The sequence below is a fragment of the Poromitra crassiceps genome (assembly GCF_964638095.1).
Source record: "Poromitra crassiceps genome assembly, chromosome: 9".
In the NCBI taxonomy this organism is placed as follows: domain Eukaryota; kingdom Metazoa; phylum Chordata; class Actinopteri; order Beryciformes; family Melamphaidae; genus Poromitra; species Poromitra crassiceps.
The window spans coordinates 16,015,129-16,032,792 of record NC_139630.1 but is presented as its reverse complement, the minus strand read 5'-3'; the positions used below and the strand labels follow the sequence as shown (position 1 = coordinate 16,032,792).

General features: G+C 44.0%; 1 protein-coding gene across 1 annotated transcript in view; it reads left to right on the top strand.

The window, feature by feature from the left end:
• The window catches only part of syne2a (spectrin repeat containing, nuclear envelope 2a), a gene marked incomplete at its 5' end in the record, with an annotated part of 223,959 nt that overhangs the window by 34,480 nt on the left and 171,815 nt on the right, over positions 1-17,664 (top strand). Inside the window, 13 exons of the mRNA XM_083642872.1 lie at positions 239-524; positions 1,157-1,257; positions 2,913-3,033; positions 3,698-3,918; positions 4,222-4,372; positions 4,461-5,284; positions 6,194-6,352; positions 8,578-8,728; positions 9,471-9,629; positions 11,707-11,874; positions 13,902-14,003; positions 14,711-14,914; positions 16,999-17,204. Coding sequence (XP_083498998.1) covers positions 239-524; positions 1,157-1,257; positions 2,913-3,033; positions 3,698-3,918; positions 4,222-4,372; positions 4,461-5,284; positions 6,194-6,352; positions 8,578-8,728; positions 9,471-9,629; positions 11,707-11,874; positions 13,902-14,003; positions 14,711-14,914; positions 16,999-17,204 — 2,853 coding nt within the window. The remainder of the gene's footprint in view (positions 1-238; positions 525-1,156; positions 1,258-2,912; positions 3,034-3,697; positions 3,919-4,221; positions 4,373-4,460; positions 5,285-6,193; positions 6,353-8,577; positions 8,729-9,470; positions 9,630-11,706; positions 11,875-13,901; positions 14,004-14,710; positions 14,915-16,998; positions 17,205-17,664) is intronic.

Here is a 17,664-nt window from a genome sequence, read left to right as displayed (position 1 = left end):
AATATTGAAAACAAAAACAAAAAAACAATTCAACATTCAGTTACAATTCAGAACATGCAGGTATATTGAATTCAATTGAATTGCAGCATTGAATTGAAACGGAGAGATTGGTTATTATTAACCATTGTCACTGAGTAATCCTTCAAGCCTGTCTATGAATTCACATGAGATGTGTGTTGGTCAAGGTGATTTGAACTGATTGTCTGGACCTCCTGCTGTTGTCTGTCTCCTACCTCAGCAGAGGACAACAGCTCAGCAGCAATGTCCCACGCACACCGAGCCCGCAGCAACACCTCTCACCTCTGGGTAACCCCGGGCCACCGCAAGCATCAAACCAGCCTCTAGATGGCGATACCCTCCCATCCCCCCAAGTTCAGGACTGCCCAGCAGATAGTGAGAACCTCCTACCAGCACCAGCTAAGCGTGGTGTAGAACCTGGACAGGACCCAGGGAAAGATCAAGGTCCGGCGCTGCATGCCAAGCATCAACCACAGAGCCATCAGCGAGGAGAAGCTGCTTCACAGGTGTGGAGAGATCACATGACAGCTTTTATCTAGCTTGAGCTTTTCACCACTGAGGGTGAGAGGGTGTGTTGTTAGATTAACATCTTGCCTAGTGCAGCTAGAGAGTCTTCCTTAATGTTGCAGTACTGTACTGCTGAAACCATGAATTCAAATACTAGATGGAGAGAATCATGTGTCTGAAATGTTTGGATATTTGCATGAAACAATTTACATTTACATTTGACATGACTTAAAGCTGTTACATCTGAATGCACTGTTTACATGAATCAGCCATTATCTTATTGACTTTCTACCTTTGGCCTTTGGCCTTTCTCTAAGCCTCCCTGGCCAGGAACAGACGTAGCAGTTTGATTGGCTGTTCCAGAAACAAACGCAGCAGTTTGATTGGCTGTTCCAGAAACAAACGCAGCAGTTTGATTGGCTGTTCCTGGCACCTTTACGCACCAGCTGTAGAAACAAACGCAGCAGATGATTGGCTGTTCCTGAAACAAACGCAGCCGTTTGATTGGCTGTTCGTGGCACTTTGAAGCCACAGCACCAGCTGTACAGCGCTAATCCAGAGTAATTGGATATGCTCACTGCTCACTACTACTCTTATCTTTTCCCGGTGACACTGTTGCCATGGCACCAAGGCGGTCGTCAGGGGTGACATCGTGGAGACCCAGCAGGAAGCAGAGAGGACAGTTAGCCCCCAGGAGGCTGCCCCCTCACAGGAACAGGAAGTACTGGAGAGGTAAGGGTTAATATTGCAATCAAGCGTCACTGTATATTCCTCTTGTTGTTTCACAGAACTGTCTCAGCCGTATTTGATCTTTTATTTTATTTTGAAGTTTCATCTGGGACTTTACAGATTATATCTGTGTAAGTTAATTTCTCAGTCATCCAGGTAATAGAAGTTTAAAAAATATATATATATATATTTAAAAACACTAGACTAAAAAACGATTCTGTGTTCATCCAAACACCATCATCAGTTGTAAATGCAGCAGGAAGTCACTCTGGCAAACAAATCCACACAAGAAAGGTCACATGACAAACACATGGCATGAAGTCACATGACTATTCTTGAAACGTAGTCCTTAGTGTTTGTTTGCCAGATATTAATATTACAGGAGAAGAAAAGACTCATTTAAATCCAGGCTGCATTCATTCTACAGACATCTGGACTAGTAATTATGTGACAATGACAATTTTCATGCATATTTGCAAGTTTTAATTTAATTAAATTTTTTATTTTCCTTGTGTTTTATTTATACCACTACCTCAATTTACTCTATTCTCATTTTCACTCCTTTTAGCTGAGGCCAGCAGCTCTATAAGTCACTCTGTGGGTTCAGTTGGTTGGTCCACAAAAAGTTCACCACCCTTTAGCGGGCACAGTTTTTGCCGTATGAGGCTGAAATTGGCACAGAGGTCAAGTGTGTGTGTGTGTGTGTGTGTGTGTGTGTGTGTGTGTGTGTGTGTGTGTGTGTATGTGTGTGTAGGTGTGTGAGCGTGTGTGCGTGCGTGTGTGTGTGTGAGAAGGTGGGTGTTTGTGTCCATGCCAATTGTGATCAGTTAGTGAACATGTGGGTCAGTGGGTGTACTGCAGCGACATTTGAGTGTTATCTTTCTTGTTCTTGTTTTGATCACACTTAACGAGACACAATTATCTTGAAGGTATGACAAAGTCTTCACTGTGCCTTGCTTTCAGTTGAATGAAATACAGATAAACAGAGCCACTAGTGAGATGAATGTGACATCACAGGTGTTGCACCATGCTGCCTCCAGTAAGCAGTAAAGATGAATGTGACATCACAGGTGTTGCACCATGCTGCCTCCAGTAAGCAGTAAAGGTGAATGTGACATCACAGGTGTTGCACCATGCTGCCTCCAGTAAGCAGTAAAGGTGAATGTGACATCACAGGTGTTGCACCATGCTGCCTCCAGTAAGCAGTAAAGGTGAATGTGACATCACAGGTGTTGCACCATGCTGCCTCCAGTAAGCAGTAAAGATGAATGTGACATCACAGGTGTGGCACCATGCTGCCTCCAGTAAGCAGTAAAGATGAATGTGACATCACAGGTGTTGCACCATGCTGCCTCCAGTAAGCAGTAAAGATGAATGTGACATCACAGGTGTTGCACCATGCTGCCTCCAGTAAGCAGTAAAGATGAATGTGACATCACAGGTGTTGCAACATGCTGCCTCCAGTAAGCAGTAAAGATGAATGTGACATCACAGGTGTTGCACCATGCTGCCTCCAGTAAGCAGTAAAGATGAATGTGACATCACAGGTGTTGCACCATGCTGCCTCCAGTAAGCAGTAAAGATGAATGTGACATCACAGGTGTTGCACCATGCTGCCTCCAGTAAGCAGTAACTGTCACATCCTCCTCTACCTTTAGGTACACAGACTCCTGTTTGGCCTTTCAGTCTCAACTCCAGAAGAACGTGCAGCGTTTGGAGGAGTTTATCTCAGACCCAGTAACCATCTCTGTCCTTCGGACCCAGCAGAAGCACCTACAGGCCAGTTACATCATCACTTATGTCCCTTCAATGAATCACTTTACACCACTAGACCTTCAGCTTTGGAATATCCCACCCACCTAACCAAGATACACCATGCCTTACCGGCACTGTCCGCTCAGTTTACAGTGAGCTACAGTCGTGAAGTTAGTAATTATCACCATAGAATGGAGGCAGGGTAATGGTACAGCTGTTAAAAATCTGCCAAAAACACACATCTCACGGCGCCAAAATACATGTTGTGCTTCAGGTACTCACCACAATGAAATATTAATCCAAAATGCACATAATTGGTCTTTTTGGAAGGATAAATTCATATTTATGATCCACAGAACACTTCACCTCTCATGTACATATTGTATATATTTACTCGATTTGATTGCACTTGCAACTTTGTGATTGTCTTTAGTTATCTTCCTACTTCTTATCTCTGTACTGTATATTGATGTGACCGCTACGCTGCATACAGACACTAAGACAAAAATTCCTCGTATGTAACTTGCATACTGTGGCAATAAAAGTGATTCTGATTCTGAAAAGAGGTAGCCGGCACTACTTTCCAAACATGGCCGCCATGTGGAGTGTCCTTTTAAGCAGTGGTCAATCCCTAGAATATCAAATGATGTCTTTGATTACTTACTGTAAATATGCATCCTCTCAACAGACTTTAAAGCAGGAGACGGAGGCGCTATGGTTTGAGTTTGAGCTCCAGTATGCCCAGCTCTCCCACTGCCCCCAGCTGATGATGGAGCCAGGGCAGGGGCAGGGTGGACTGGAGAGGGACCAGCTGATGACGGGACCAGGGGAGGGGCAGGCTGGACTGGAGAGGGACCGGCTGCAGCTCATTCAGAAGTGGCGGTGCCAACAGATCAGCCTACAGACCAGGTACAGCCCACCTCTCAAATGACAAGGATCATTACTCTGTTTACACCAGAAGCAGTCTCCATCCACTTATTCTTCTTGGTGCTCTTTTCTCATGCTCAACAGCTGTATATTGTTTTGTGTGTATACATTGTAAGAGACTAATTTCTATATATTATGATATATTATGGTCATTTTGTGCTATGGGCAATAACAATCTTACTTATTGCCTCGTTAATATAGTGTTATTAAATATTTTCGTTTCAGTAACTTCAATTTCAAGTTTCACCATTCAAGACGTTCTTGTCGTTTGGGTGTTTGTGTTAGAATGGCATCCCTCCAGACGACTGCTGACCTGATGGAGTCTGCAGATGGTCAGATGGCACTGATCACAGAGAAGCTGGACCGGATCAACAGAGAGTCCACGGACATCTCCTCCTTTACCCTGGCTGATCCTAGAACTGTATCTGACTTAAAGGTATGCCTGTGCTCTGTTCTAACCATCAATACTTGTTTGATTTGTGGAAAATGTTAATATATTTATCAATCCCTGATGCAATACCCAGGACATGGATGACCGACTGCAATCTGAAATGAGAAAGCTATCGGGAGGACGAGGCACTGAGGAGGAAAGGCACGCTCTCCACACCAGCATCCATCACCTGGAGAAGCTCAGACAGCGGCTGGAGAAGGTTCAGTCAGCTGCCCAGGTCCTGGAGCGCTTTCTGGCCACGGTGAGGGAAGCCGAGGCTGAGATCCCAACCCTGCTAGCACACCAGGAGCCAGGCCGGAGGTTGTGCAGTGCCAGGGGACAAGCTGAGACTGTTGACAGCCTCATGAAGGCAGCAGGGATGACTCTGAGCATGGACGGTGCAGCAGTGACATGCAGGGATGTGGTGGCATCTTTGTCCCAGAGACTTGAAGACGTGGACAAAAAGCTGAGCGGAAGCAGGAGGGAGGAGGATAAAGATAAGGAGCTATGCCATCCGGGAAGGGAGCAAAAACGGGAGGATGAGGAGATGAACCCTGAGACGTGCCGGACAAAGACCAGGGATGATTCACCTGGGCAGGGCCAAGCAGAGGAGCGCAAGCATCACTCTGCGAGGGACCTGGAGCTGGAGTCAGGCCCGGAGCCTAAGAGGAGCAGGTGGAACGAACACAATGAAGAGTCCCCGTCACAAACGGAAGAGTCCCCGTCACAAACAGAGGGAGAGCAGACTCAGAGAAAGACTCAGGCCCAGAGAGGACGCAGCCAGGGAGAGAAGGCGGGAGGAGAGAAGAGGAGCACGGTCCAAAGGAGATTGGCCTTGCTATCAGCACTGAGGGAGATCCAGGGAGCAGCTGAGCGGCTGGGACTGCAGGAGCCCACTCTACCTGCTGTGCAGCAGAGGTACCACACTGACCCGGGGCCAGTCCTATCTGCTGCTCATTCTTCAGTGTTTGTTTTAGCCTGCTATGATAACACAGATGGGTGGGGTTTACAGAGTCAGAACACTGAAGCTAGTGTTATGTAACTAAACTCACTTTCAGATGCTCCAAGTGTCTAAGCCTAGTTAATATGTTAATAATCATCATAGGTTAATAATCCTAACAAGGCAGTAATTATTATTATACAACATGTCGTTCCGACCAAGCAATCTGATTGGTCAAGGACCGTTCTCAAATGAGCATAACAGCACAGCTAGTTGTTCTCAGATCGTTCATTTGAGAACGACCTCATCACTAAAGTATCACTCCACCAGCCGGTCTGTTCAGCAGAGAACAGCAGCAGCCAAAATTCTGCAGGCAAGATATAGTCTATAGTGCCTGTAACCTGGCAGAATTTCTAGCCGATAAACTAACTAATAACTTGGCCAATAAGTATGTAACATATAAAATAAAACTAAAAGTAATGTCTTCATTTGATGTAGAATGCTAACTGGTTCGTTAAACTTGCATCCCGGGAATAATGTTAACCTAAGTGGCGTGAGGCTCGGAGAGCCTGGTTCTCCTGGAACGGCAAAAAGTTTGTTATTTTGAGAGCAAATTGGCCCAAAATCTGAACACCTTTTGTTTATAGCTTGTATTTAGTTGGTTATTGTTGTATAATCGCAATATTACACTCGAGGGTGTACTTTCCTGTCGTTAGTAGCACTTCAGTGACGTGTACGGACCAAGGCTCCTGCTGCATCACTGTCGTGCCACTAACAACAGTAGAGCACACCCTCGAGTGTAATAGTGCTTAATTCACAATGCATCTCTATCTTCTCTTCCTGGAGACCAGTCACCCAACACACAAACATTGTCTCTTGCTTGGCAGGGTGCGTGCCTTGACGGGGCTGGACAGCCGTCTTGCCGTCCAGCGTGATGAGCTGCAGGACTTGCGTGAAACATCTTCATGCTCAGGCGGTCCTGATGTGAGACACATGGCAGAGGTGGAGGATCTCTGGGTGGAGGCTCAGAGAGCAGTGACTGAGAGGTAAGGAGAGGAGGGCTGGGAAGCAGTGAGTATTTCGGTAACACTTTATATTAAGGTACACAACACATATTCACCATTAACTAGTTGCTTATCATCACGTTTATTAGTCATTATAAAACGGCTCTCTCAAATCAAGCAATCTGATTGGTTCACAGCCATTGTATAAATCCAATAACCCACTCCAATAACCCATGGCCATGGGTTATTGGTTGCCATGGCAACTCTCTTACTAAAAGCCTTTGGTTACCTCAAAAAAAACAAATGGCGGAGACAGCTGTCAGATCCTTGTGAATCGATCTTCGCTTATAACTTTACTAATACTTCGCAGAAAATTATGTTTTGTACAAGAATAGATGCGGGCTAATGTCTTCTTTGCAAAAAAAAGGCTGTTAACCCCACATTTAACCCCGCATTTAACCCCGTAACGTTAGTTGGTGTCGGGCTTTACAGAAAGCAGCGCTGCGCTCGAGCTGCCTGTCGGGCTTTCCAGAAAGCTCTCAGCTTCTCAGCAAGCGCCAGGATTGGCCAATGTCAACTTCAGTCTCCAGAACGATCCAATCAAATCACCCGCACGTCTATCTTCTTGCTAGAGGTCCCGCCTTACAGTAGTGTTTCAACTGACTCTATCAGAATACCATGGCAGTCGGACTTATAGTATTATTATTATATTTATATTATCATACTTGGAAACCGTTTTATAAAACAATATAGCACTCGAGCAGCGTGTGTTGTGGCTGATCAGTTGTTATCCCACTCGGCCTGCGGCCTCGTGGGATAACAACTGATCAGCGGGATATATTTGCCACAACACACTAGCTCTCATGCTATATTGCTTAATTATAAAGCACTTATTAATGCCTTAATCTGCATGGTCACATTCTACAACTACATTAACTAAGAGCTTTCCCTCAATAACCTCCTAATTACTGCTTATTGATAGTAAGTAAGGATATTGTAGATGAATTATGAGCGTAATAAGCTTTAGTGGTACTAACACCTTATAAGGCCCATCCATGCTGGGCAAAGCACGAGATCGTAATTCATGTCCAACAACTTCCTTAGTTACGATCAAGTAGAAATCAGCGCGCAATTTGTTGGTGTGACCCAAACTCATGCCAACTCGTGTTCAGCTTTGCACGCTCAACCAAAGTTTCTCTGGCTCGAGACGTCACTCTGTCTATGTGAGATGCCATCAGTGATGTCACTTAAGCAATTGAGATGTCCTCAGTGATGTCACTTAAGCAATTGAGATGTCATCAGTGATGTCACCCGAGCAATTGTGCGCTACGCTGAACCGGACTGCCTTATTACAGTAGTAAGAAAGAAAAGATAACCAATAATTAGGAGGTTTTGAGGGAAAATAATAATAATAATAAACAGCCAATATGCTGCTATGCATGTTAATGTGCAACCAGTTGTGTAAATATGTGAAAAGTGTTACCGAAGTTATTCAGTCTCTTATGGTTCATTACCAAGTTGTGTGCAGTGCAGTCGTTTTTGATGCGTGGGTTTCTGTCTGTGTAAGGGGACATTGACACCAAAAGTGTTTTTTTCAGTTAGAACGCTATGAAAATCATGTTGGGAGCGCTTCCATTGTGCACAAAACACAGCGCACTGATCGTTTTTTTTTGGCTTCGTTTTATTTTCCCCTGCAGTCGCGCGCACTAGATTTGAGCACACAACGACCACACGGACGGTAGGTAGCCAGCTAGTTTTGTCTGTTTGATGTTGTTCATTGTCAACATGAAAGCCAGATTATTGTCAATTCTGGCAGCAGCGGAGGTTGAGGATACCTCGAGAGGAGAAATGGTAGGAGAAGAGGAAAAGACGAGCAGGGCGCTTTTCCTCTAATGTTCAACTTTTTTCAGCTTAAAAACGCCCACAGCGCTCCTTCAAAAACAACAGACGCCACCAGCGTTCATTAAAAGAGGAGCACGTTTAGCGCGTCCTTACATAGAGAATGAATTGCAGAAAGACGCTGGCAGCTCCAAAAACGCTTTTGGTTTGAATGTCCCCTAAACCTGTATTTTCTTTATTGTGTAAATAAAATTGTGTAAAAGAAGAAGAAAACAAGTTTCTGTGTGTGTGTGTGTGTGTGTGTGTGTGTGTGTGTGTGTGTGTGTGTGTGTGTGTGTGTGTGTGTGTGTGTGCGCGTGCGCGCGCGCCTCTCTGTCTGTCTCTGTCTGTCTGTGTCTTTCTGTCTGTCTGTGTGGGATGGTTTACAGACTGGAACAGTGTGGTGTCCTAACAGAGCTGTTGAAGAGGTTCCAGAGTGTTCGAGGTGAGCTGAGCTGTACTTTGCAGAGAGCAGAGAGCACCATGTGTGAACAAGCCTCCTACATGGGCAAAGACAACCTGCAGAGACTCCACACTACGGTATGCTGTGTGCTTTAACCAGCTTAAAGGAATACACCTGTTTTAGAAGACTTACCCAGGCCTTCTACACAGGTCTGCAAAGTCTGCAAAAGTATTAGAAATGAATTGGATCATTTACAGGTCTTGTTGATATTTGGGGAATTAGATTTTATTTTCTAAATGTCTTAAAAAAAGTATGGAAAATGTTCTGGTTCAGGTCCGATACACACTCCCTTATAGCTTTTATGTTGGAATTAAAAAAAGGAAAGCATGTAGTAAGAACCCTGCCAATGATCTCACATATCTCTGTGAAGAGCAATCTTCATATGACCTAGTTAGCAGGGCCAAGATGTCTGTCTATCTGCGTAAGTCATATTGAACACCAACAAATCAAGGTCTGGAAAAAGGATGGACTTTTTTAATTTAAAATGTGTACAACAACATGGACAACAAAATCATCCATGTGTTACAAATAATAGCAGTGCCCGAAATGTAGAAAAATACACAACCAACAACATTTCTTCCTGGTTAAAATACCAGATGCCATGAAACAGCAGGATACGTCTTTGTAGAATTTAATGCTTTGAATGAAAAATGTGATATATATGTGTGTGTGTGTGTGTGTGTGTGTGTGTGTGTGTGTGTGTGTGTGTGTGTGTGTGTGTGTGTGTGTGTGTGTGTGTGTGTGTGCGTGCGTGCGTGCGTGCGTGCGTGCGTGTGCGTGCGTGCGTGCGTGTGTGTGTGCGTGCGTGTGTATTCTCAGGTTGAAGCAGCGAAGGCGGAGCTGAATGGCCTGGGCGATGGGATAGAGGAGGTTCGCAGTGTCTGCAGGCAGCTTCAGACTCGTCTGCGTCACCTCCCAGAATGCACCAGCATCCCGTTTGAGGGCGAAGCCGACGCCCTCATGGACCGCTGGCTCGATGTGAGTTAGCTCACTGTCAACTCTCACCCTGACTTACAGCACTTCTATAATCATCATAATCCCTGTATTATTATTGTCTTGTTAATTTGTGACAGAAAAAAAAAGATTTTGATGAGCTAAGACTCTTTAGGTTCTGCATGCATTTGTGTATTTGTGTATATTTACATTTTTAATAGGAATACTTCATTTAAGAAATTAGCGTGCAAACTGTGCAAGATGCAGTCAGGAAACGTTACAGGTGTGTAGTTGACATAACAATGGAGGTTAAATGGGTGTAAAATAGGTGTGATTGCAGGCGTCAAGGCTGGTGGTGATCCGATTGCAAGATGGTCTCTAGTTTTGCCTTATAGAGTACTGCAGGGATGATGTATTTCTGTAGGCTTAACCTACATGGGTTTTAGAATGGGGATTTCACTTAAACGCATCAAATAAGGTCTGTTTATGGGAGGTTTATGGGAGCGTGAATTTGGGTTCAGCAGGATAATCTTCATGAACGCAGGGGCGTAGGCAGAAATTAAATTATGGGTGGGCCTGGAGAAAATTGGGTGGGCCTGGAGAAAATTGGGTGGGCCTGGAGAAAATTGGGTGGGCCTGGAGAAAATTGGAGGGGCAATTGCATGACGAAATTTTGCGCGGGAAGTGCGCAAAATTCCTAGATGTCATGAAGTCGTCATGCATTAGACTCTGGAGATGATGTGCCCTGCGTTTTTAAGCTACAAACCCATTAGCTAGCAAGGCAGCAGCAAGTTTGCCTCTAGAAAACAACCAATTACATTTTTTTTTTTTTTTTTTTTGGGGTTACGTTCCAAAAGTCTTAAAAGTTATTCACGTTTGTGAAGATTATCCTGCTGAATCCAAATTCGCGTTCCCATAAACGTTTTCTAACCACAGACCTTATTTGATGCATTTCAGTGAAATCCCCATTCTAAAACCCCTTAGACTTTTCCCCTGGTGAACCCGGAAATATACTTCCGGGTTCATTCCTGCGGTGCTCTATTAGTATTTATAATATAGTAACTCAACATAATATCACCAAATGCACACATGCACCATGTACGTGTTGTGAGATGGATGTGTGACCTGTTAACATTCATCTATTCACCTTATTCACCACGCCCACTGTTTCTCTCTTCCGCGTTAGACGCAATTGTATTTGTTCTTCCGGTTCAGCGCTAGTTGGCGGCCAATTTCAAAACAAAACGTCACTATGAATGAAGTTTGACAACATTCAGAAGCTACACTGCGGCCAACTTCAGTTAGGCTACATGTTCACATGTTCATGTTCTTGTACTGCTGCGAGGAGCCGATGGCTGTACCCGGTCGGCATTTAACGTTAGTTACAAAAGCACGTCAACAGTGTTTTCTCACTGCCAGTAGCCTACAGTAGGGTTTGACAGATAACTAGTCCGACTGGTCACACAGCCAGCGCTCTCAGCCCTCGCTGCTCGTTAAATATTTCCAAATAGGCGTTATTCTGATAAACTGGTCACATATTTGGAATGTTACGTTCTCATCCGAAAAAATATTAAAACTTTAAAACAGTTTGTTTTTTTTGCTTGAAAACAGCTTTTTGCCAAGCCTAAAAATGATTACGGTAGACTTCCGTCTCTAAAACGGAAAGACGATTAGAAAATGGCGTAATGCAGAAGCATCCTTATATGGGCAAATAATAAGGTGAATAGCTTGTATCTGTATGGAACTCCTGCAGGTAACAGAAAGAACAGACTCTATAGCTTGTATCTGTATGTGGATCTCCTGCAGGTAACAGAGAGAACAGACTCTATAGCTTGTATCTGTATGTGGATCTCCTGCAGGTAACAGAGAGAACAGACTCTATAGCTTGTATCTGTATGGAACTCCTGCAGGTAACAGAAAGAACAGACTCTATAGCTTGTATCTGTATGTGGATCTCCTGCAGGTAACAGAGAGAACAGACTCTATAGCTTGTATCTGTATGTGGATCTCCTGCAGGTAACAGAGAGAACAGACTCTATAGCTTGTATCTGTATGTGGATCTCCTGCAGGTAACAGAGAGAACAGACTCTATAGCTTGTATCTATATGTCGATCTCCTGCAGGTAACAGAAAGAACAGACTCTCACCTGGACAACCTCCAGCGGGGCCTGGCTCTGTGGGATGGGCTGCTGCTGCTGGGGGGCGAGGTGGAGAGCTGGAGCGTCACCACACTGGCAGCGATCACTCGGTCTCCATGCTTTCACACTGAGGAGGAAGTCACGGCCTTGCAGGTGAAACTGTGTTGCTGTTACTCGGCTTGGGCGATACCCATCATTTAATACGGCCATCCAGTCCATTTTCCATTAGCCAGTGATTCACTCTATTGTTCAGTCAACAAGGTTTGGTTTCAGGTTATTTCCCACATCTCAACTGCTCGTCCCCTCTGCCCAGCACATGCTAATTTGGCTAGCCACAGCGTTTGTTTTGCATAATGCTACATGTGACATCACTGATGATGTCACTGATGATTTATTTATTGAATGTATTTATTTGAAAGGGACAGTGTACGGTTCAAACATAAATGTCGCCATTTGATGCACTATTATAGCTGGAAGCTACTGTAATTCGCATCTGTAGTACCTTGGAAACATCACAACACAAATCTACAACACAATTCTATAAAACAGTTCTGCAAAAGGAGCACACAAGGCACAGAGTACATTAATACACAGTAGCAGCACATCTACAAGTTGGTTTTGAAAGTGCTGATAGAGTTGCAGCTCCTCACAACGCCAGGCAAGGTGTTCCACTGATTTGTGGCTTTTACAGAGAAGGCAGATTGTCCAAATGCAGATATGGTACAATCATGTCTGGAGGATATTCTGGAGGACCTGATAGACGCTGCTGAGCGAGTGTAAACACGGTCACGTAGCGGCGGAGGGGCCGAGCCATTTGAGATTTTATAGACCAAACACAAATTTGAAAATAGTCTGAAGTTCTCAAAGCTCAGTAGATTATATTTCTCCAGTAGCCTACGGTGACGGATTTGCAATGGCTTTTTGTCAAGTGTTTTTAGAGTTTGTTTATATAAGGCCTCAAGAGGTTTTATGACTGTTTCACCAGCCTGCCCCAACATGTAATGCAATATGATACATGGGAAAGAATCCTGGCATGCATAAATAATGTGGCTGTGTCCAGAGAGAGGCAGTTTCTAATCTAAAATTTCCTAAATTGTGTTTTATGGTTTTAACCATCTTTTTTTACACGTTTCTTACAGTTTAGATTTTAGTCTAGTGTTACACCAACATATTTAAAATCGGTGACTATGTCAATCCTTTCCCCATTAATCATTGAGAATATCGACACTTGGAGCTTGTACCGTGGTTTTAGAAGAAAAAAAACATACATTTTGTCTTACTTACGTTTAGACTCAGACATGATTCACAAGCCAGTGCGTGATCCTGACCAACGCAGTTGATAGCTTGGCAGCTGCTGACTCAGTTGTTTCTGCGTGTGTGTAGACATCTTCTGCTTAATGTCAAGTCAAGTCAAGTCAAGTTTATTTGTATAGCACATTTCATACACAGAGGCAATTCAAAGTGCTTCACATACAATGGATGACAGGAAAATAAAAGAAGAGAATAAAATGGACATTTAAAAGCATCACAACAAAACTTAAAAAAAAGAGTATAAAAAGTGCATTAGGCAACAAGCACAGCAGTTGCAAAAAGAGCTAAAAACTTATAGAGGGCTCATTGGGTTTGCATAATAGAATAAATCAATTTATCTATATTGAGTCCCCCGACATCATGACTATAAACATGACTACACACACATAAAACTCAGGTCTGGGTACGGTGTCCTCTTTTCCTCTATACTGCAGTTTGGACGCCAAGCATACCCCCGCTTGTACCTTGCGTCATCTGTTGCCCGTCGACAAACAGGCCCTTTTTTTCTCTAAACCTTGCTTAAAACGAGTACGGCTCTAGTAAGCTCCCCTTACGCGTGCGTCCCTCCTGACGCATCACCTCACCCTCTTGTGAGTATATCCGTAACCATCCCCCAGACCTAAGTACAATGTACAGTAAGCAGTGGAATCAGGGTAGGACTCGTCAGCAGGGCAGACTGTGCAAAACTATGAGATGGGGCGAGGGGGGGGTATTCAATATTGTGATAAATATCGCATATGGCGGCAAATATCACAATATTGGATATTATTGAATATCAGCCCAAGGGGCTGTGACCTCTGTGTGCCGTCTGATGGGCAGTCACAGGGTGTCCAGTCTTTTGAACGATCATCCCTTCTCTCTGCCTCCAGGATGAGATCCAGGTCCAAGAGGAGAACATGGAGCGTTTCCACTGCAGAGCCGCTGATATCCAGGTGCTGCTCCAAAGCAGCGAGCCCCCACTGGAGCTGCAGGTACAGCGTGTAACAGACCGTGACAGAGTAACCAGGATAGCTAAATAGATTACATAGATATGGTCTTAGTCATTTTCAACCCCAATGTGAGTCTGGACAAGCATGTTAAAGCAGTTGTGCATTTGGGTTTTCTACGACTCAGGAGATTTTACAAAATGAGAGGTTTTCTGTCTTCATAAACTCCGATCCATGCCTTTATTTTGTAATATCTCGACTATTGTATCTATAACCTGTATAGGTATAAAGAGAGACTATTGTATCTATAACCTGTATAGGTATAAAGAGAGACTATTGTATATATAACCTGTATAGGTATAAAGAGAGACTATTGTATCTATAACCTGTATAGGTATAAAGAGAGACTATTGTATCTATAACCTGTATAGGTATAAAGAGAGACTATTGTATCTATAACCTGTATAGGTATAAAGAGAGACTATTGTATCTATAACCTGTATAGGTATAAAGAGAGACTATTGTATCTATAACCTGTATAGGTATAAAGAGAGACTATTGTATCTATAACCTGTATACGTATAAAGAGAGACTATTGTATCTATAACCTGTATAGGTATAAAGAGAGACTATTGTATCTATAACCTGTATACGTATAAAGAGAGACTATTGTATCTATAACCTGTATACGTATAAAGAGAGATTGTTCAGTTATGACCGGCCTTCATTTGCTTCCTTGTTTTGTCCACTAGGTGGTGGAGACCCAGACGAGAAAGAAGATGACGCAAGTGAAGGAGCTGTTTTGTGAAGTGAAGGATGTTTACCAGCATATGGTGGCAGCTAAGGAACATGTCGGTGCCAGGATGGCCGAGTGCCACCACTCCCTCCAGAAGATCCAGGACTCCCTCGTCACTCTCAGCGGTCCCGATGCTGCAACGGTCCTCGCCAAAATTCAAGTAAGGGCCAACATGCAAAAGTGCATTCTAAATCCACGTTCAAGGTGCAGTATGCAAATGTGTTGTGTATACCGTAAATTCCGGACTATAAGCCGCACCTTTTTTCCCGTTTTTTGGCCTTTTTTGGCCCCTGCGGCTTATATAACGGTGCGGCTTATCTATGGATTTAAAAAAAAAAAAAAAAAATCTCTCTTTTTTAGCACTCTTTCTAACTATAAATCCACTTCTGTTTTAATTTCCTCTCTTGCCCTCTTTTCACCACACTGTATGACACTGTATGACACTGTGTGCACTGTAAATAACAACACAGGTGGTGTTGTGTTATGTTGTTTTGTTGAAATGTTAATAAATGGGAGCTTCCTCAAACAGCCATCTCTTTCCCGACAATCCCCTCTGTGCATGAACCCTTACATATGGTAATTAAACATTAAAACACAATAAAAAAAATAAAAATAAAAAAAAAATACCATTAAAACACCCGCGGCTTATAGTCCGGTGCGGCTTATATAAGAAAAAAATAGTCAACTTTGCAGGTGCGGCTTATACACCGGTGCGGCTTATAGTCCGGAATTTACGGTAATCACAACTGTTTCATCATCATCATCATCATCACAGCGTGCAGCAGAATCCCATACCCACTAATTGAGATGCGAAACTGTTTGGAGCTCCCCTGGGGAGGCCCGCCCCCCTGGGGAGGCCCGCCCCCATGGAGAGGCCCGCCCCCCTGGGGAGGCCCGCCCCGACATGGGGAGGCCCACCTCCCACTTTGAAAACCTCTGCTGTAGATTCACCCTATAGAGAGCCGCAGGGATGACATATTTTTGTAGGCAGAATGCCTACGTCCCGAACTTCCTGGTTCTTCACTGTTTCTGTCTATGGGATTTTTGAATGGGTTTTTGCCGCGATGCTTCAAATACGGTCTCTGGGCAACGCAAGATTAATCAAACGCGAACCAGAGTTCCGTCGGATAATCTTCACACATGAGGACCACTTTCATGAGTTTTGTAGCGTAAATGCGAGCCCTAGAAGTAAAATGCTCGAGCTAAGCTAATCCAGAACTACACACTGTCGCATAGGCTTCCACGTCACGTCAGCACTCAACCTGGACTGTTGTTGATGTGTGCACTGATTACCCCGGGCTGAACGGGGCTGAACCAGGTGAGGGAAAGAGAATTTCCGTGTTCGCCCTTTGAAGTGGTGACGTTATTGACGTATATATCCCCATCGACTCAAAAGTGTAGTCTCATTTAGCCGTTTGCTAGCTAGCCGTCCTTTTAACGGCACGTAAAAGCTTCAAAACTCGTAAAAGTGGTCCTCGTGTGTGAAGATGATATTACTAAACACTGGTTCGCGTTTGATTAAGCCAGCGTTGCCCAGAGAGATTATTAGAAGCATCGCGCCAAAAACCCATTCAAAACTCCCATAGGCGAAAACTGTGAAGAACCAGGGCTGTTAGCATCGATGATTTCCGGACTCGTTACTGCGGCTCTCTATTTGTCCAAATAACATTGTGATCATTGGTGGAGAATCTATTTGGGCAAATCAAGTGAAACTATGTCATCTGAATTTGTATGGGTGTTTTTTTACATTAAATTCTTGCATTTTAAGAATGAAATTATGCATCAAATGTTCAGTTCAGTTCAGTTTATTTATACAGGAAAAGATTAAATGTGACATTACAAGGGTTACAATTTAAACTCGCCTGACTCAGTTAAAAACTGGTTTTCAGCAGGTTCCTGTTCTGCAGCACATGAAACAAAACACAAACATAATCAGTTTCACCACATACAATCAGAATCCAGGCAGCATTTATGCATCGCAAAATCTGCTAACAGTCATAACAGTCAATACATACAGCAGCATAAACAAATGAGAAGACGCCTGAGTGTGAGTTGAATCAGTGGTTGCAGGTGTATTCTTGCATCGGATGTTGTTTGTAGGCCTGTTTGAAATGTGAGATGGAGGTGATTGCTTTCATGTGATATGGGATCTCATTCCAGATTTTGGTGGCCAAGGCTTTAAAATGTAATCTTTCCTCTAGTACTGTAAGTTCTCTGTAGTAACTTCTCTTCCTGACTGTTCAGGATATAGGTGGCCAGCTCCAGACCCAGAATGATCAGGCTGATGGGCTGGTGGAGAACCTGAATTTCTTGGCTTCCATAGCCAGCCCAGAGAGCCTCCAGAGGCTGGCTGTGGACGGGCTTCAGCTGCAGGAAGACATCAGAGCATGCCACCAGCTGCTCTCTCAGGTGGAGCAACAGACTGAGAGGGGCGTCCAGGCTCTCAACAGGTAATGGACATCAAGTCAAGTTTATTTCTAAAGCCCTAGTTCACAAGCACGTCACAGAGGAGTTTACAGAGGATGTGTCTAGCTAAGCAATAAACAGAATTTAACAATCTTATATAAAACATATTCAAACAAGCATATAAGAGAAGCGAGGGAGGGGGAGAAAGAGCAGAGGGAGGGAGGAGAGAGGGGGTAGAGAAAATAAAGAGAGAGGGAAGAGAGAGAGAGGGAAGAGAGAGAGAGAGGAAAGCGAGAGAGAGGGAAGAGAGAGAGAGAGGGGGAGAGAGAGAGAGGGAAGAGAGAGAGAGGGAGAGAGAGAGAGGAAAGAGAGAGAGAGAGGAAAGCGAGAGAGAGGGAAGAGAGAGAGAGAGGGAAGAGAGAGAGAGAGGGAGAGAGAGAGAGGGAAGAGAGAGAGAGGAAAGAGAGAGGGGGAGAGAGAGGGAAGAGAGGAAAGAGAGAGAGA